The 16,755-nt window shown below is 36.8% G+C and overlaps 1 protein-coding gene across 5 annotated transcripts in view; it reads left to right on the forward strand.

Annotated features, from left to right (window-relative positions):
- Positions 1-16,755, forward strand: part of CDKL5 (cyclin dependent kinase like 5) — a 250,077-nt gene that overhangs the window by 164,428 nt on the left and 68,894 nt on the right. For all 5 annotated transcript variants that reach the window (XM_079910152.1, XM_079910149.1, XM_079910153.1 and 2 more), the window contains one exon: positions 14,460-14,505. In XM_079910152.1, the coding sequence (XP_079766278.1) occupies positions 14,460-14,505 (46 nt within the window). The remainder of the gene's footprint in view (positions 1-14,459; positions 14,506-16,755) is intronic.

Here is a 16,755-nt window from a genome sequence, read left to right on the forward strand (position 1 = left end):
ATTTTACATCTCAATACAGATTCATAGAGGGCAGGTCCAGACCAGAGGGGGTAGAAGGGATTTTTTTTAATATTTTTATTGGAGTATAATTGCTTTACAGCGTTGTGTTAGTTTCTGCTGTACAACAAAGTGAATCAGCCATATGTATACATATATCCCCATATCCCCTCCCTCTTGAGCCTCCCTCCCAGCCTCCCTATCCCGCCCCTCTAGGTCATCACAAAGCATTGAACTGATCTTCCTGTGCTATGCAGCAGCTTCCCACTAGCCATCCATTTTACATTTGGTAGTGTATATATGTCAATGCTACTCTCTCACTTCGTCCCAGCTTCCCCTTCCCACCCTGTGTCCTCAAGTCCGTTCTCTACGTCTGAGTCTTTATTCCTGCCCTGCCACTAGGTTCATCAGTACTGTTTTTTAAGATTCCATATATGTGCGTTAGCATACAGTGTTTGTTTTTCTCTTTGGTAGAAGGGATTTGATGTTTTATTGGAAACAAAGGAGAAAATAGATTTTGTTATGTAGGAATTTTATTACTGACTTGGCTTGAAGGCAGTTGTTTTATAGAAGACTCTTTGTAAGATCCCACTTCCCACATCTTTCTTGGCTGCATGCTCTCTCATGTTCTTGATGATGTAGTACTATTTTCATAAGACTATACTCTTTTTAGAGTCAGAGCATGAAGTAAATTCATTGGGAGTTTTCCTTATAATGCTTTTTAAAATGTGAGAGTTTTTAACAACAAAAAAGAATATGTTTTAATTTATCTTTTGGTATTTCACTATATAATGCTCTAATGGAGCCATATTGCAAAAGTTATTATAAAAGTAATTGTTGTTTTATGAAAATGAGATGAATGTAGACATTTTAGTGCCATGATTAATAGCTTTAATAATTTTTGAAGAATTAATCTTTTAATCATCCCGTTTTCAACTAAAATTTCTTTTCACAGTGTATTAGTCTTTTCCAAAGCTTTACCTGATCTCAACAAATGGTCAGTGTCTCTTTTAAGAGGGAGTGTTTATAGTGGACTACTACAAAACCATTAAAATGAATAATCTAGAGCAGGGTTTCTCAATATCAGCACTTTCGACATTTGGGGCCAGGTAATTCTTTGTGGTGGGGACTGTCCTGTGCACTGTAGGGTGTTCAGCAGTATCCGTAGCCTTTACCCACTAGATGTAAGTACCCCCCACACCCCATAGTGACAACCAAAAGTGTCTCCAGACATTGCCACATGTCCCCTGGGGGCCACAATTATCCCCAGTTGACTAGATTTATGTTTAAATCTCAGATATACCATGTTGTACTTAAAAAAAAAAACTGTTGCAAAAAGATGTGTACAATAACATGCCAGTTATATAATTTTTAATGTACAAAATAGTAGTAAATTTGCTTATGGGTAAATTCATCGCTAGTAATAAAAATGTGCATGGGAACAGTACATACCAACTTCAGAGTGAAAGTTACCTCTGGGGAGAGAAGGAATGGCAATGAACGAAGACATATTTATGATATTTCACATTTCAGATAGAGAGAGATCAGAAGCAAATAAACCAACATATTATAAACTTAAATCTCAAAGGGGTATGCAGTTTTTTCTTTATATTAACATGATCAGTCTGTTTCAAACTTCTGTAGCATATCATATAACATTCATCGTACCTTTTAACTTTTGTCATAAATTTTTACTTACTGTCATGCATTATTACACACCAGGATGCAAGCTTCTGTATGTATGAGATGCTTTATTTACTCACTCATGTTAAACCTAGGATGTCAAATAAAAAACCTCACATAAGGCGGGGGCCCAATAGATAGTTCTTAGCTGACTGACTGAAATGCTCCCCTGGGTATTAATCTTTCCTGATTAAGTCTGCAGTACTAAAATTTAGTAGTTAATCTAACTTTTAGTATTGGCAGACTATGGTAGTTTACAAGTAATAAATAATACAAGTCAAGGAAAGATATTTAAAGGATTTCTTAGGAAACAGTCTGGTTTTTATCATTGCATATCCTGGATAATGTTTTGTATTTCTATTAGCTCCATTGTATCTACCTGCCGTGGAATGTATTCCGTGCTTGAATTTACTCCCATTTTATAATTTTGCTCATAATGTAAAAATAATTTAAACAATTTATCTTAAGTTGAGAAAATTCTGTGAAATACAAGTTGGAATATAGATAAAGGTGGAAACAATGAAATATTTGTACATTCTTTTAGTTGTATAAATATAACAGACATTAGAAAACTATTTGAAATGTTTTGTTGGTGCTAACATGTACTTTTGAGAAAACACAGAAGAGAAATAATCATGCCTCCCCCTCCCCAGGAGTGAGAGAGAGTGTGTGTGTGTGTGTGTGTGTGTGTGTGTGTGTGTGTGTTTCAGAATATATCCTTTTCAACAATAGAACTTACATACATGGCTTGCAACAGTGAATAGCATTGCCATGGTTGAGAAATGGCCTCCAGAATCAATCTTCCCGAGTTTAAATATTTAGCCCTATTACTTCTTAGTTGTATGATCTTGGGGCAAATTATGAAACTTCTTTAAAATTCAGTACATTCTCATCTGTAAAATGAACATGCTGATAAGATTCTCTTCAGAGTATTGATTTGAAGATTAAATGAAATACTACATGGGAAGCACAGACCCTGGCACAAAAGTACTGAAAAATAATAACCTAAAATAAAGCATACTTTTTCAGTTACCATATCTGTCTATAAGGTGATAATATTTATGTTTGTAGGATTTTGCTTCTGCTGAATGAGCACGTCAGTGTTTGAAAACACTTAGTGTGATATTTGCAAACCAAATGAAATATTTTAAAATACTTTAGTTGTCAAGTTGTCTTCCTGCTATCTAGATGAAAAAATAAAGAATTTCTCCCAAGGAAGGGCTTCCTCAGAGAATAATTAGAAAATGAATTGTAGAGCATAACCTTTGGAATGTTTTAATCCATGAATAGGAGAGTAAAATAAAATCAGTATTTTCTTCTGTTCTGTTTCATAATGCATGTTGGATATTTTAAATTACAGAGCAAAAATTTAAAACAATGACTCCTGCTACTTCCTTACAACAGTGTATGATTGGTTTAGAGAATTCACTGTTCCAAAGCATAATTAAATCAAGTTATGTAACTGCATTTAAAATAACTTAGTAACTCTTATGATTGTTAATACCAATCGGTTGCTTTGCCAACATCTTAAGAAGGGACAATTGATTCTGGGAATAAAGCAATGACTGAGGAACTTTAGACAGTCAGTAGCAGGAATGAGTTTTGGTTACAAGTCTCTGTGTTCAGTATGGTTGTTCACTGATTGAGGCATGGTTTTTATGAGGTGGAGGATCTTGAGAATACTGGAAGAAATATAAAACACATAGTAATTTTTTGACAAAAATTAAAGACAAAAATTATTGAAAGCAGCAAGGGAAAAATGACAAATAACATACAAGGGAACTCGCATAAGGTTAACAGCTGATTTCTCAGCAGAAACTCTACAAGCCAGAAGGGAGTGGCATGATATATTTAAAGTGATGAAAGGGAAGAACCTGCAGCCAAGATTGCTCTACCCGGCAAGGATCTCATTCAGATTCGATGGAGAAATCAAAAGCTTTACAGACAAGCAAAAGCGAAGAGAATTTAGCACCACCAAACCAGCTCTACAACAGATGCTAAAGGAACTTCTCTAAGTGGAAAACACAAGAGAAGAAAAGGACCTACAAAAACAAACCCAAACAATTAAGAAAATGGTCATAGGAACATACATATCGATAATTACCTTAAACGTGAATGGATTAAATGCTCCAACCAAAAGACACAGGCTTGCTGAATGGATACAAAAACAAGACCCATATATATGCTGTCTACAAGAGACCCACTTCAGACCTAGGGACACATACAGACTGAAAGTGAGGGGATGGAAAAAGATATTCCATGCAAATGGAAATCAAAAGAAAGTTGCAGTAGCAATACTCATATCAGGTAAAATAGACGTTAAAATAAAGAATGTTACAAGAGACAAGGAAGGACACTACATAATGATCAAGGGATCAATCCAAGAAGAAGATACAACAATTATAAATATATACACACACAACATAGGAGCACCTCAATACATAAGGCAACTGGTAACAGCTATAAAAGAGGAAATGGACAGTAACACAATAATAGTGGGGGACTTATAACACCTCACTTACACCAATGGGCAGATCATCCAAAGTGAAAATAAATAAGGAAACAGAAGCTTTAAATGACACAATAGACCAGATAGATTTAATTGATATTTATAGGACATTCCATCCAAAAACAGCAGATTACACTTTCTTCTCAAGTGCGCATGGAACATTCTCCAGGATGGATCACATCTTGGGTCACAAATCAAGCCTCAGTAAATTTAAGAAAATTGAAATCATATCAAGCATCTTTTCTGACCACAATGCTATGAGATTAGAAATGAATTACAGGGCAAAAAACATAAAAACCACAAACACATGGAGGCTAAACAATACGTGACTAAATAACCAAGAGATCACTGAAGAAATCAAAGAGGAAATAAAAACATACCTAGAAACAAATGACAATGAAAACATGACGATCCAAAACCTATGGGATGCAGCAAAAGCAGTTCTAAGAAGGAAGTTTATAGCTATACAAGCCTACCTCAAGAAACAAGAAAAATCTCAAATAAACAATCTAACCTTCCACCTAAAGGAACTAGAGAAAGAAGAACAAACAAAATACAAACTTAGCAGAAGAAAAGATACAAAGATCAGAGCAGAAATAAATGAAACAGAAACAAAGAAAACAATAACAAGGATCAATAAAAGTAAAAGCTGGTTCTTTGAGAAGGTAAACAAAATTGATAAACCAATAGCCAGACTCATCAAGAAAAAGAGGGAGAGGACTCCAATCTATAAAATTAGAAAGAAAAAGGAGAAGTTACAACAGACACTGCAGAAATACAAAGCATCCTAAGAGACTACTACAAGCAACTCTATGCCAATAAAATGGACAACCTGGAAGAAATGGACAAATTCTTAAAAAACGTATAACATTCCAAGACTGAACCAGGAAGAAATAGAATATCACAACTGTGATTAAAGATCTTCCAAGAAGCAAAAGTCCAGGCCCAGATGACTTCACAGGTGAATTCTATCAAACATTTAGAGAAGAGCTAACACCCATCCTTCTCAAACTCTTCCCAAAAATTGCAGAGAAAGGAACACTCCCAAACTCATTCTATGAGGCCACCATCACCCTGATACCAAAACCAGACAAAGATACTACAAAAAAAGAAAATTACAGACCAATATCACTGATGAATATAGATGCAAAAATCCTCAACAAAATACTAGCAAACAGAATCCAACAACACATTAAAAGGATCATACACCATGATCAGGTGGGATTTATCTCAGGGATGCAAGGATTCTTCAATATACGCAAATCAATCAATGTGATACACCATATTAACAAATTGAAGAATAAAAACCATATGATCATCTCAGTAGATGCAGAAAAAGCTTTTGACAAAATTTAACACCAATTTATGATAAAAACTCTCCAGAGGGCTTCCCTGGTGGTGCAGTGGTTGAGAGTCTGCCTGCCGATGCAGGGGACACGGGTCGTGCCCCGGTCTGGGAAGATCCCACATGCCATGGAGCGGCTGGGCCCGTGAGCCATGGCCACTGAGCCTGCGCGTCCGGAGCCTGTGCTCTGCAACGGGAGAGGCCACAGCAGTGAGAGGCCCACGTATCGCAAACAAAACAAAACAAAACAAAAAACTCTCCAGAAAGTGGGCATAGAGGGAACCTACCTCAACATCATAAAGGCCATATATGACAAACCCTCAGCAAACATCATTCTCAATGGTGAAAAACTGAAAGCATTTCCTCTAAGATCAGGAACAAGACAAGGATGTCCACTCTCACCACGGTTATTCAACATAGTTTTGGAAGTCCTAGCCACGGCAATCAGAGAAGGAAAAGAAATAAAAGGAATACAAATTGGAAAAGAAGAAGTAAAACTGTCACTGTCTGCAGATGACTTGTTACTATACATAGAGAATCCTAAAGATGCCACCAGAAAACTAGTAGAGCTAATTAATGAATTTGGTAAAGTTGCAGGTTACAAAATTAACACACAGAAATCTCTTGCATTCCTATATGCTAATGATGAAAAATCTGAAAGAGAAATTAAGGAAGCACTCCCATTTACCATTGCAACAAAAAGAATAAAATGCCTAGGAATAAACCTACCTAGGGAGACAAACGACCTATATGCAGAAAACTATAAGACACTGATGAAAGAAATTAAAGATGATACCAGCAGATGGAGAGAGACACCATGTTCTTGGATTGGAAGAATCAATATTGTGAAAATGACTGTACTACCTAAAGCAATCTACAGATTCAATGCAATCCCTATCAAATTACCAATGGCATTTTTTACAGAACTAGAACAAAAAACCTTAAAATTTGTATGGAGACACAGAAGACCCCGAATAGCCAAAGCAGTCTTGAGGGAAAAAGTGCTGAGCTGGAGGAATCAGACTTCAGACTATACTTCAAAGCTACAGTAATGAAGACAATATGGTACTGGCACAAAAACAGAAGTATAGATCAATGGAACAAGAAAGAAAGCCCAGATATAAACCCACGCACCTATGGTCAACTAATCTATGACAAAGGAGGCACGGATATACAGTGGAGAAAAGACAGTCTCTTCAATAAGTGGTGCTGAGAAAACTGGACAGCTGCATGTAAAAGAATGAAATTAGAACACTCCCTGACACCATACAGAAAAATAAGCTCAAAATGGATTCGAGACCTAAATGTAAGACCAGACACTATACAACTTTTAGAGGAAAACATAGGGAGAACACTCTTTGACATAAATCACAGCAAGATCTTTTTTGATCTACCTCCTAGAGTAATGGAAATAAAAACAAAAATAAACAGGTGGGGCCTAATGAGACTTCAAAGCTTTTGCACAGCAAAGGAAACCATAAATAAGACGAAAAGACAACCCTCAGAATGGGAGAAAATATTTGCAAACGAATCAACGGACAAAGGATTATTCTCCAAAATATATAAACAGCTCATGCATCTCAATATTAAAAAACCAAACAGCCCAATCCAAAAATGGGCAGAAGACCTAAATAGACATTTGTCCAAAGAAGACATATAGATGGCCAAGAAGCACTTGAAAAGCTGCTTAACCACTATGGAGAACAGTATGGAGGTCCCTTAAAAAACTAAGAATAGAATTACCATATGATCCAGCAATCCCACTACTGGGCGTATAACCAGAGAAAACCATAATTCAAAAAGACGCACGCACCCCAATGTTCATTGCAGCACTATTTACAATAACCAGGTCATGGAAGCAACCTAAATACCCATTGACAGATGAATGGATAAAGAAGATGTGGTACATGTATACAATGGAATATTACTCAGCCATAAAAAGGAATGGAATTGGGTCGTTTGTTGAGACATGGATGGATCTAGAGACTGTCATACAGAGTGAAGTAAGTCAGAAAAAGAAAAAGAAATATCATATATTAACGCATATATGTGGAACCTAGAAAAATGGTACAGATGAACCGGTTTGCAGGGCAGAAATTGAGACACCGATGTAGAGTACAAACGTGTGGACACCAAGGGGGGAAAGTGGCAGGGGGCGGGGGTGTGTGTGTGATGAATTGGGCGATTGCGATTGACATGTATACACTGATGTGTATAAAATTGATGACTCGTAAGAACCTGCTGTATAAAAAAATAAATAAAATTCAAGGGTTTCCCTGGTGGCGCAGTGGTTGAGAGTCTGCCTGCCGATGCAGGGGACATGGGTTTGTGCCCCTGTCCGGGAAGATCCCACATGCCGCGGAGCGGCTGGGCCCATGAGCCGTGGCCGCTGAGCCTGCGTGTCCAGAGCCTGTGCTCTGCAATGGGAGAGGCCACAACAGTGAGAGGCCCACGTACTGCAAAAAATAATAATAAAATTAAATAAAATTTAAAAAAGAAATAAAATAAATTAAAGAAATATAAGCCCTAGAGGTATTTTTCTGTTTGTTACTATTCACAAAATTTATTTTTCATTCTCTTTCTAATTTTTTTTTCAGTTGTAGAAATTTATTCTGGGAAATGTTAAATGCCTTGATATAGCTTATTCACTCATGAAGGTAGTAGTACAATTCAGGAACCTCTGTCTTTCTGCATTCCAAAGTAATATAATTCCTATTGAGGCAAAATTAAGGGTGAGACATGGAATTATCATTAGTGTTTACTTATATTTTTTATTACATCCTTAGTTTGTTATTTAAAATGTGAGCTCTTTTTTTTTTTTTTTTACGCCGCCGCCACGAGGCCCAGGCCCAACCCAAAATGTGAGTTCTTAAGTAACTCATTGTTTAAACAAGTAAGCAGTTTACACCTATCTTGTTAACTACAGCTGGTGACATTCTCTTGCAGACATTGTGGGGGCAATGGTGTGCTTTTGTGAATAAATTGAATTTAAACACAGTTCTTTGGAGTTATTTTTCATATATTTGTCCTTTGTCTACACCTATATTACATGTAGCATCTCAGGGTGGTGGCATGAATTTATTTAAAAGCAAAACCAAAAGCTCAGCTCATAAAAGTTCTGTAAGCTAAGAAACTGAACATTGAGGATCATTGGCAAAGTCCAGGGGGATAGATTGAACAATACATGCTATCTGTTCTACTTTCTGAACCAGAATAGGGCAAACTGTCCAAAGGGAATAGGAAAAGACTTGGACCGATGCCCACAGGCGGCCCAGCCTCAGACCAGCCAACCCAACGAGAAAGATGTTTGCTAATGATTCAGGTTTTGAAATTGGGCTCTGGTGCATCAATCTGCCTTTGAAATTGAGGTTGCTAAAAACCCCAACTACCTGCCAGACACCAAGCGTGGTGGATTTCTTCCTATCTTAGTGAGGATGAGTTAAAATTGGGAGTTGGGGGTGATACCCATGTCTTTCACTGCTCTGCAGATTTAAGAGCTGCACATAGTTCTAAAAAATTTTTTTTTGTAACAAGCAGATGAAATTGTCTCCTGAAGGAAAGCCAGGAGGATATGACCTCTATAGTGATAACAAGCTGAAAGAAGGCAAAAATTGCAGAAGTCGGCTGAGATAAGGAAAGAAGATGAAGAAACCTAAAATGAAAGAAGTAAAAGAACATTTATTGAACACCTGCTATGCGCCTGCCATTCTAGGCATTTGTGATGCATTAGTGAACAAAACATATAAAGCAATTATGAAAAGTTCAACCTAAAAGTTACAAGATTTCTAGTGGAAACTATTAGAAAAATAGGAGTAGAAACAACATTTAAGGTTGCCAGAAGAAAACCCCTAGATATATTCTGATAATTTAAAATTTCCATTCCAAGGAAAAGGAAAAGTCCTAACAGCATAACAGCATCTAGGCAGAAAAAAAGAAGTTATCTACATCCGAACAAAAACCAAATTGACCTCGGAGTTCTTTTCTACAACACAAATACCAGAAGACTATCAGGGTATCGCTAGCCCATTTGGAGCCTTATGTGGATTAGAAAACGGCAATTCTTCTTTTAAGATCTTGCATTTTCTTTTTTGTTTGGCCAAGCCATGCGGCTTGTGGGGTCTTAGTTCCCTGACCAGGGACTGAACCTGGGCCCTCAGCAGTGAAAGTGCGGAGTCCTAACCACTGGACTGCTAGGGAATTCCCTTCATTTTCTTCTTCTTGGAAAAGTATCTTAGTGTATGGATTTTGTTACAACAAGACACTTTACTCCTAACTACTGGAAAGTTGCTTTAATAAACATACAAACCTGAGACATCTATGATGTGAATGGCACTTTCCAGGGCTTTGCAGGACACACAACCTTACAGTGACCCTGAGGATGGTGGAGAACATAAGGTTGTCTTCCTGAGAATTTTGTGCCTTCCAAGTTGCCATTCACATGTGAGGACTTTCAGATATATGTAAGGACCTGGAAAATAGGATACTTACTCAGAAAGCCATCCAAAGATAAATAGTGGCTGAGCAAAAACGTAATGCAAATTGAACACTCAAATATGTGAAAAACCACGGTAGGAAATATGTAAAGAAATAGAAACTATACACCTGTAACTAACACAGCAGTGTGAATCAACTATATTTCAATAAAAAATTTTTAAAAAATGATCCAGACTCAGAGATATAGAGAACAGGCATGTGGTTGCCAAGGGGGAGAGGGGTAGGGAAAGGATTGATTGGGAGCTTGGGATTAACAAATGCAAACTATTATATATAGGGTGGATAAACAACAAGGTCCTACCGTATAGCACAGGGAACTATATTCAATATCCTGTGATAAACCATAATGGAAAAGAATATGAAAAAGCGTATATATGTAAAACTGAATCACTTTGCTGTACAGCAGAAATTGACACAACATTGTAAATCGACTATACTTCAGTAAAAATTTTAAAAATAATAAACATAAACATGATCCAACTATATGCTGTCTGTGAAAGACTCACTTTAGATCCAAAGAGACAAAAAGGTTGAAGTGGGAGAATGGAAAGAGATATTCCACAGAAATAGTAAGCAAAAGAGAACAAGTGATTATGTTATATATTATCAGACAAAATAGACTTTAATTTTTTTTTAGAAGGTTACAAGAGACAAGGACATTATACATTAACAAAAAGGTCAAATATAGGTGACTTCCTTGGCAGTGCAGTGGTTAAGACTCCACACTTCCATTACAGGGGGCACAGGTTCCATCCCTGGCCAGGGAAATAAGATCCAACATGCTGCAAAACGCGGCCAAAAAAAAAAGAGGTCAAATATAGCAAGAGGATAACAACAAAGAAAAAGAAATAGAGACTAAATATAATAGCTCATGTGTGTGTAATTACAAATTAAATATAGCAGCCAAAACCTATTCTCAATAATAAATTTATTTAACAAAGTGATATAAGAAGTATCAGGGTCAGTAACCCCAGAGTAATTTTAAACAGTTTAAGGTCACAGTCATTTAAACTGGTTCTGGCATAAGAATCAACAGGTCAATAGTATAGACTAGATTAAAAAGCTCTGAAAGAAAATCTAGAGTATATATAGAAGGATGCTAAGATGCAACAGAAGTAAAAATCCATGGTAAAAGATATTGGGAAAATTGGTTCCGTTTTTAGAAATTTAAATTTAGATTCCCTCACCATATAGCGTATTAAAATAAATTACAAGTGAATAAAGACTTAAGGAACAAGATTAAATCATTGAAATATCGAGACAGGTAAATGTGGATGAATATTAATTATATACAAGCTAAGTAAGGAGTCTGAGGACAAAAGTTGTGCACCTAATACCAAAGGCATGTATCAATAAATTTGACTATATAATAATAAACTATGTTCAGCAACAATAACAACAACACCCTAAATAATTCCATGTCCACAACAATCTGGGGAAAATATTTGTAACAAAATTTGTCAACAAGTTCACATTCATGAATCAGTAAGAAAAACATTAAGCTTAGTACACCTTATTTCACTTACCAGTTCATAGAAGCAAACCTTTGATCTCGTTGGTGTCTAAAGATTTTTTTAATGATTGTATTTAGTGTTGGCTATGGTTGTAGCGTGGGTTCTCATGCTGCTGAAGGGAACTGTAAAATGATATATTTTTGGATATCAGTTTGGCAGTATTAGGAGCCTTTACCGTTCATACCCTTTAACCCAGTTATATCAGTTACAGAATTTACTTTATGGAAATGAAGATGCAGGTGTTGAAGTATGTTCATTGATAGACTGGTTAAATAACCATCCATTAAAAATGGTGGTTTTAAAAATTATTTAGTGACAGGTCAGATGTTCCTTATACAATATCAAATGAAATAAAAGCAACATACAGCACAATATATGTGTTCTCAAATTCTTCCAATTTGAGAAAAATTTACTGGAAGAAAATATACCAAGATGTTATTAGGAAGGGTTATATAGTTTTTTATTTCTTTTTATGCTTCTCTTATACTCTTATACCCCTTTATGTTCTTTTATATGAGTTTGTATTATTTTTATAAGTAGTTTGAATAAAAGTAAAATGTTAAATTTTTTCCAGCATCTTCTGCCCTTGATTGCATGTGTTTTCCACCAAACATTGGATTTTATGTAGAAAACTTCCGTCTGTTTGGCTTTGTTGTATAAGTAAATGTATAAACCATATTGAGTGTGTATGTGTCTGTGTGTGAGTGTTGAGGAGAAAGAGGATTTTCATGGTATTGGTGAAAGGATAAATAAAAGAATAAACATTTCATCTTATTTGACCCCCCTTCGGGCAACTGTTTTATACTGTAAATTCTATTTATGAGATGCCAGGAGAAAAAAATCTGATGAATTTCTTTCTTCAAGATGGTAGTCATAAATTTAAATATGTAGTCATATCAGTGGACAGTTTTGACCTAAGCAAGACCTTTTATAAAATCAGGCAAAGTTTTAACACTTAGGATGCCATTTAAAAAATGTGCAGTAGGGCTTCCCTGGTGGCGCAGTGGTTGAGAGTCCGCCTGCCGATGCAGGGGACACGGGTTCGTGCCCTGGTCCGGGAAGATCCCACATGCCGTGAAGCGGCTGGGCCCGTGAGCCACGGCTGCTGAGCCTGTGCGTCTTGAGCATGTGCTCCGCAACGGGAAGAGGCCACAACAGTGAGAGGCCTGCGTACCATAAAAAAATAAAAAATAAAAAATGTACAATATGGGGTGAAATGGTACCTGGAACAACACTCAGTTGAAATGTGGGCAGTCCTCCTCTCTTCCTGGATGCAATCCTGTTGCCCCTTTCTCTGTGCTGTGAGCAGTTTCTTGTTAGGGCTTTGTACTTTCTCTTAGGCCGCAGGTGGATTGCTAGCTAGAGCCATTTGTAAAGGAGCAGGGTAAGAAAACAGTGTCAATGTATTAAGAGAGAGTAGCATACGTAGCAGAGTTACCTGGTACTACCTATACTAATATTCTAGGTGATCATCCTCCACATCACTTTGACTTTGCAGTTATTCCTTCTCAGTAATGAAACAGTTACAATATCAGAAAGTACCTGGGTGGCTGAGTTTAAGTCAGAAGGTCTGCTGATGTACAAATAAATTGTATCCCCGAAGCTCTCTGTACTCTACAATTCTGTTCCTCCCTTAAAAACAAAAACATAATAACTTAATAAGAATCTTTTTCCTCAATAGCCTATAGCACTTTCAGATACTTTTTCCCCTGTAACACAAATATGAAAGCTGGTATTTTCTTCTTTTTTCAACGGGCAGGTGAGAAACAGGGTTTGATTTACAGATATAGTTACGACTCAGAGTTTGTCTTTCAGCATAATGACTGAAATGGTAGCTTTTTTAAAATTTCTTTTTTTCCCCCCTACTTATTTGATTCTCTTTGCTTTTGTAAGGAATCTAGGAGAAAAGCATATATTTTTAATAAGTTAATGATTTTGTACCCTGTTGGTTATTGCCTCGTATTGTGTCTGTTTTTCAAGTCTTTGCTTTGATGCAGGGACAAAGTTTTATAAAAGATTTGCTCTTACAGATCTGAAAGTATACCCACTTAGAGTAAAAAAGAACAGGCCTGAATCATTCAGAAGACCTTTTTATATGACATGTTGCCTTTGAAGAATCTATATATTACTTTACCAAAAGCTTTTTTATTCCTTTCATAGACTAGAATATCTTACATGAATTATTTAGCCTAGTTATACTTAATCTTTAGCATTTTCATTTCCTTCCCAGCCCTTATTTTCTTGTCTTCCAGCCACAAAAGACCAAAAAAAAAAAAGGATTTGTGATGTTTTTAGTTTAAAATAGGGTTCTTCTCACCAACTACTTCTGCTAGTTCAGGAGAGCTAAATAAAGGCAGGGGAAAGTTGGTGATTGGTATTTGGTGGCAAATGTTTATCTCACTTTGGATATGAAATGGCTATCAATGGGGAAGAGCTGGTGAACAACTAGATAGGTTTGTTAGGAAGAGGTAAGTGAAGGGAGGAGACTTGGAAGAGGTATTCTGCTACCAGCAACTACCAAGTATTATAGAAGCCTTTTCTCTGGTCTTAGAAACCCAATTAAATGTGTCCCTGGGTTTCAGAGGGCAGTATAGATGCCAGTCTATTGTCAGCCATCCTGGCACTTTTGCGTAGTCTCAAGACATTGACACTGCTGGTTCATCCATATTCTATTGCCAAATCTGCTCTTCATCCCCCAGCCCCTCCCCCTTCTCCTTTTCCTTCCCTGACAATGCCTGCAGGGTAGTAAGAAAGAGAATTTTGGAACTGAGAAATGAGGGACTGGGGAAGAGGAGGATTTATTTTTTAATCTCTGGGTTCTTGCTACTCTGTTTCACAATGTACCCCCAGACAGTTGGGATTCCCAGTTTGAAAAACACTGGAGAATGACTTTTCTTCTGCCTCTTTTCCTTTGCAGGAAACGCATGAAATTGTGGCAATCAAGAAATTCAAGGACAGTGAAGGTATATATATACTTTTTCTTTTTATATTTAGTTTTTGTGAATAGAATATGGAAGAGATGAAATCTAGCTGATTAGACTGTGTTCCTCAGATTTTACAGTCTCAATCTCAGTAAATGTATCTTAATTATCATCATGCTTTGCTTTGAAACATTTAGTTCCTCCCGTGTGAATCTTTTCAAATCTCATGATATCAGAAAATTCATCTTGTGTTTTAAGGGACAGTCAACACTGGAAATCTTGCTTCAAATACTGGATAGAAGACATGCTATTTACACTGTTTCTAAATACTAACAGTTTAAAATAATAAAACTTACTTGAAGTAAATACTTCCTGGGTTCACACAAGTAGCAAGTGCTATGTTAAAGGTTTTAATATTGGTTACTGCGATCTCTGCTTCCTAGTTAGCTAGAAATATAAAGATAAGTGGTATGTAAACAGTACAGAGGGAATGGTTTTATATTTAGGATAACTCATTGGGAAAATAAAAGCTTTTCAAGAAGAAATACCATACTTGAAGGCTTTGGTCACACATCCAAACCATTTCAAATGGAGTATTAAAATTACCCTATCCTGGGCAAGAAAGTTTAAAATAAAGGATTAACAACAACAAAAAATAATGCACCAAAAAAAAGTAATGTACAAAAGAAAAAATAAATAAAGCATTTCATTAGGCCATTAGGTTTTAAATCCAGACTCTTGGCCATCCAAATACAGCCAAGTAGAAAAACTGACCACAAAGACACACATGGATGGCCTTTAAGAAGCTCTAGGCAGCATTTTTTCAATTTTTGTTTTTTGACAGAGATCCCACAGCAGAAGTATTTTTTACCTCCTACACAGTATCCTCATACATAATGTCATATATATAACTGAAGCAAAAGTTTCACAAAATTACTTATTTTACTAATGTGAGGTTCTCCATTTTCTGTTCTTTCTTGCTCATATAAGTGCCTATTTTGGCATGAAATACTTTGATGTCACCACTAATGAGTCACAACCTGCCATTTGAAAACAAGTGCTGCAGGAGTAAGAGGCCCCACCATAGCATCAACCTTCATATCTAATTGGAGGTGTGACAATAGGCATTCATAGCCTACCTTCATCAGCACACAGTGACTGTGATATAAGACACCAACCTCTGTATTTGTGAAGTTTCATCACCCCTACCTTAGAGACTTAGCAAACATTAAATAACAAAAGGGCCTTGCTAACAACTCCTGGGGTAGATGCAGTAGTATTTGATGTAACCCAGCTCTGATGTGCTGGTTATGGTGGAGCACAAGCATGTCAGCCAGGAATTTTAGCATTGGCTTGGCAGCCTTAAGGAGAAGGCAACAAAAAAATACTTTAGCTTGTTCTTTAAAAACAAAACCCAAAAAAGCCCTGCTTCCAATCATGTACCGGTAGTCTAATGGGAAGCGATAGCCCTAGGCCAACCCCCTAGGAGACCATTGGAAATAAGCTCTTTGAGCAGTGGCTTTGGGCTAGCCGCAGGTGGCCAGGAGACAAACGGTGATCTACTAAAAAGAGTGGTTGCAACAGTAGATCAAAGCATGACCTTTGTCTGTATATAAAGACTTCTGGCTGTGCATTCATCTTGTAAGGCACATTGTCAACCATCAGCTACCACCAAAAATAATAATTGTCATCAAATTTTTGAAAAGCAGTGCAATCTAGGCCATGTATGTCATTGCTGTTTTTAAGAAAACTAAATACCCAATTCTTCACAACCTCTATCCTATGAATACCAATTCTTAGCTTCAATTAAACAATATATTAGTCCCTGAATTACAGTACCTTCAGACTGGCAATCAATAGTGTATCTGTTAAAATTCATTGAGCACTGGGGACTTCCCTGGCTGTCCAGCAATTAAGACTCCGCACTTCCACTGCAGGGGGTTCGGGTTCGATCCCTGATCAGGGGAACTAAGATCCCACATGCCGTGTGGCGCGGCCAAAAAAGAAAGAAAAGAAAAAGAAATTCATTGAGCACTGAGCCAGGTGCTATAAGAACAGTGAAGGTAGTAAATCAGATCCGGATACTTTCAAGAAGCTTCTGACCTATTAACAGAATTAAGACCTGTAAATAAAAAGCAGTAAAACGAGTAGAAAGCAGTCAGTGGCTGAATGACTTTGTATAATTTTGAGGCGAGAGAGATTGTTTCTAGCTGTGGCATCCCAGGGGTGTATGGATAGTCTAAACATTATAGGATACATTTGATCAGTTTTTATTTCACTGAGCTGACAGAA

This window comes from Stenella coeruleoalba (assembly GCF_951394435.1).
Source record: "Stenella coeruleoalba genome assembly, chromosome: X".
NCBI lineage: Eukaryota > Metazoa > Chordata > Mammalia > Artiodactyla > Delphinidae > Stenella > Stenella coeruleoalba.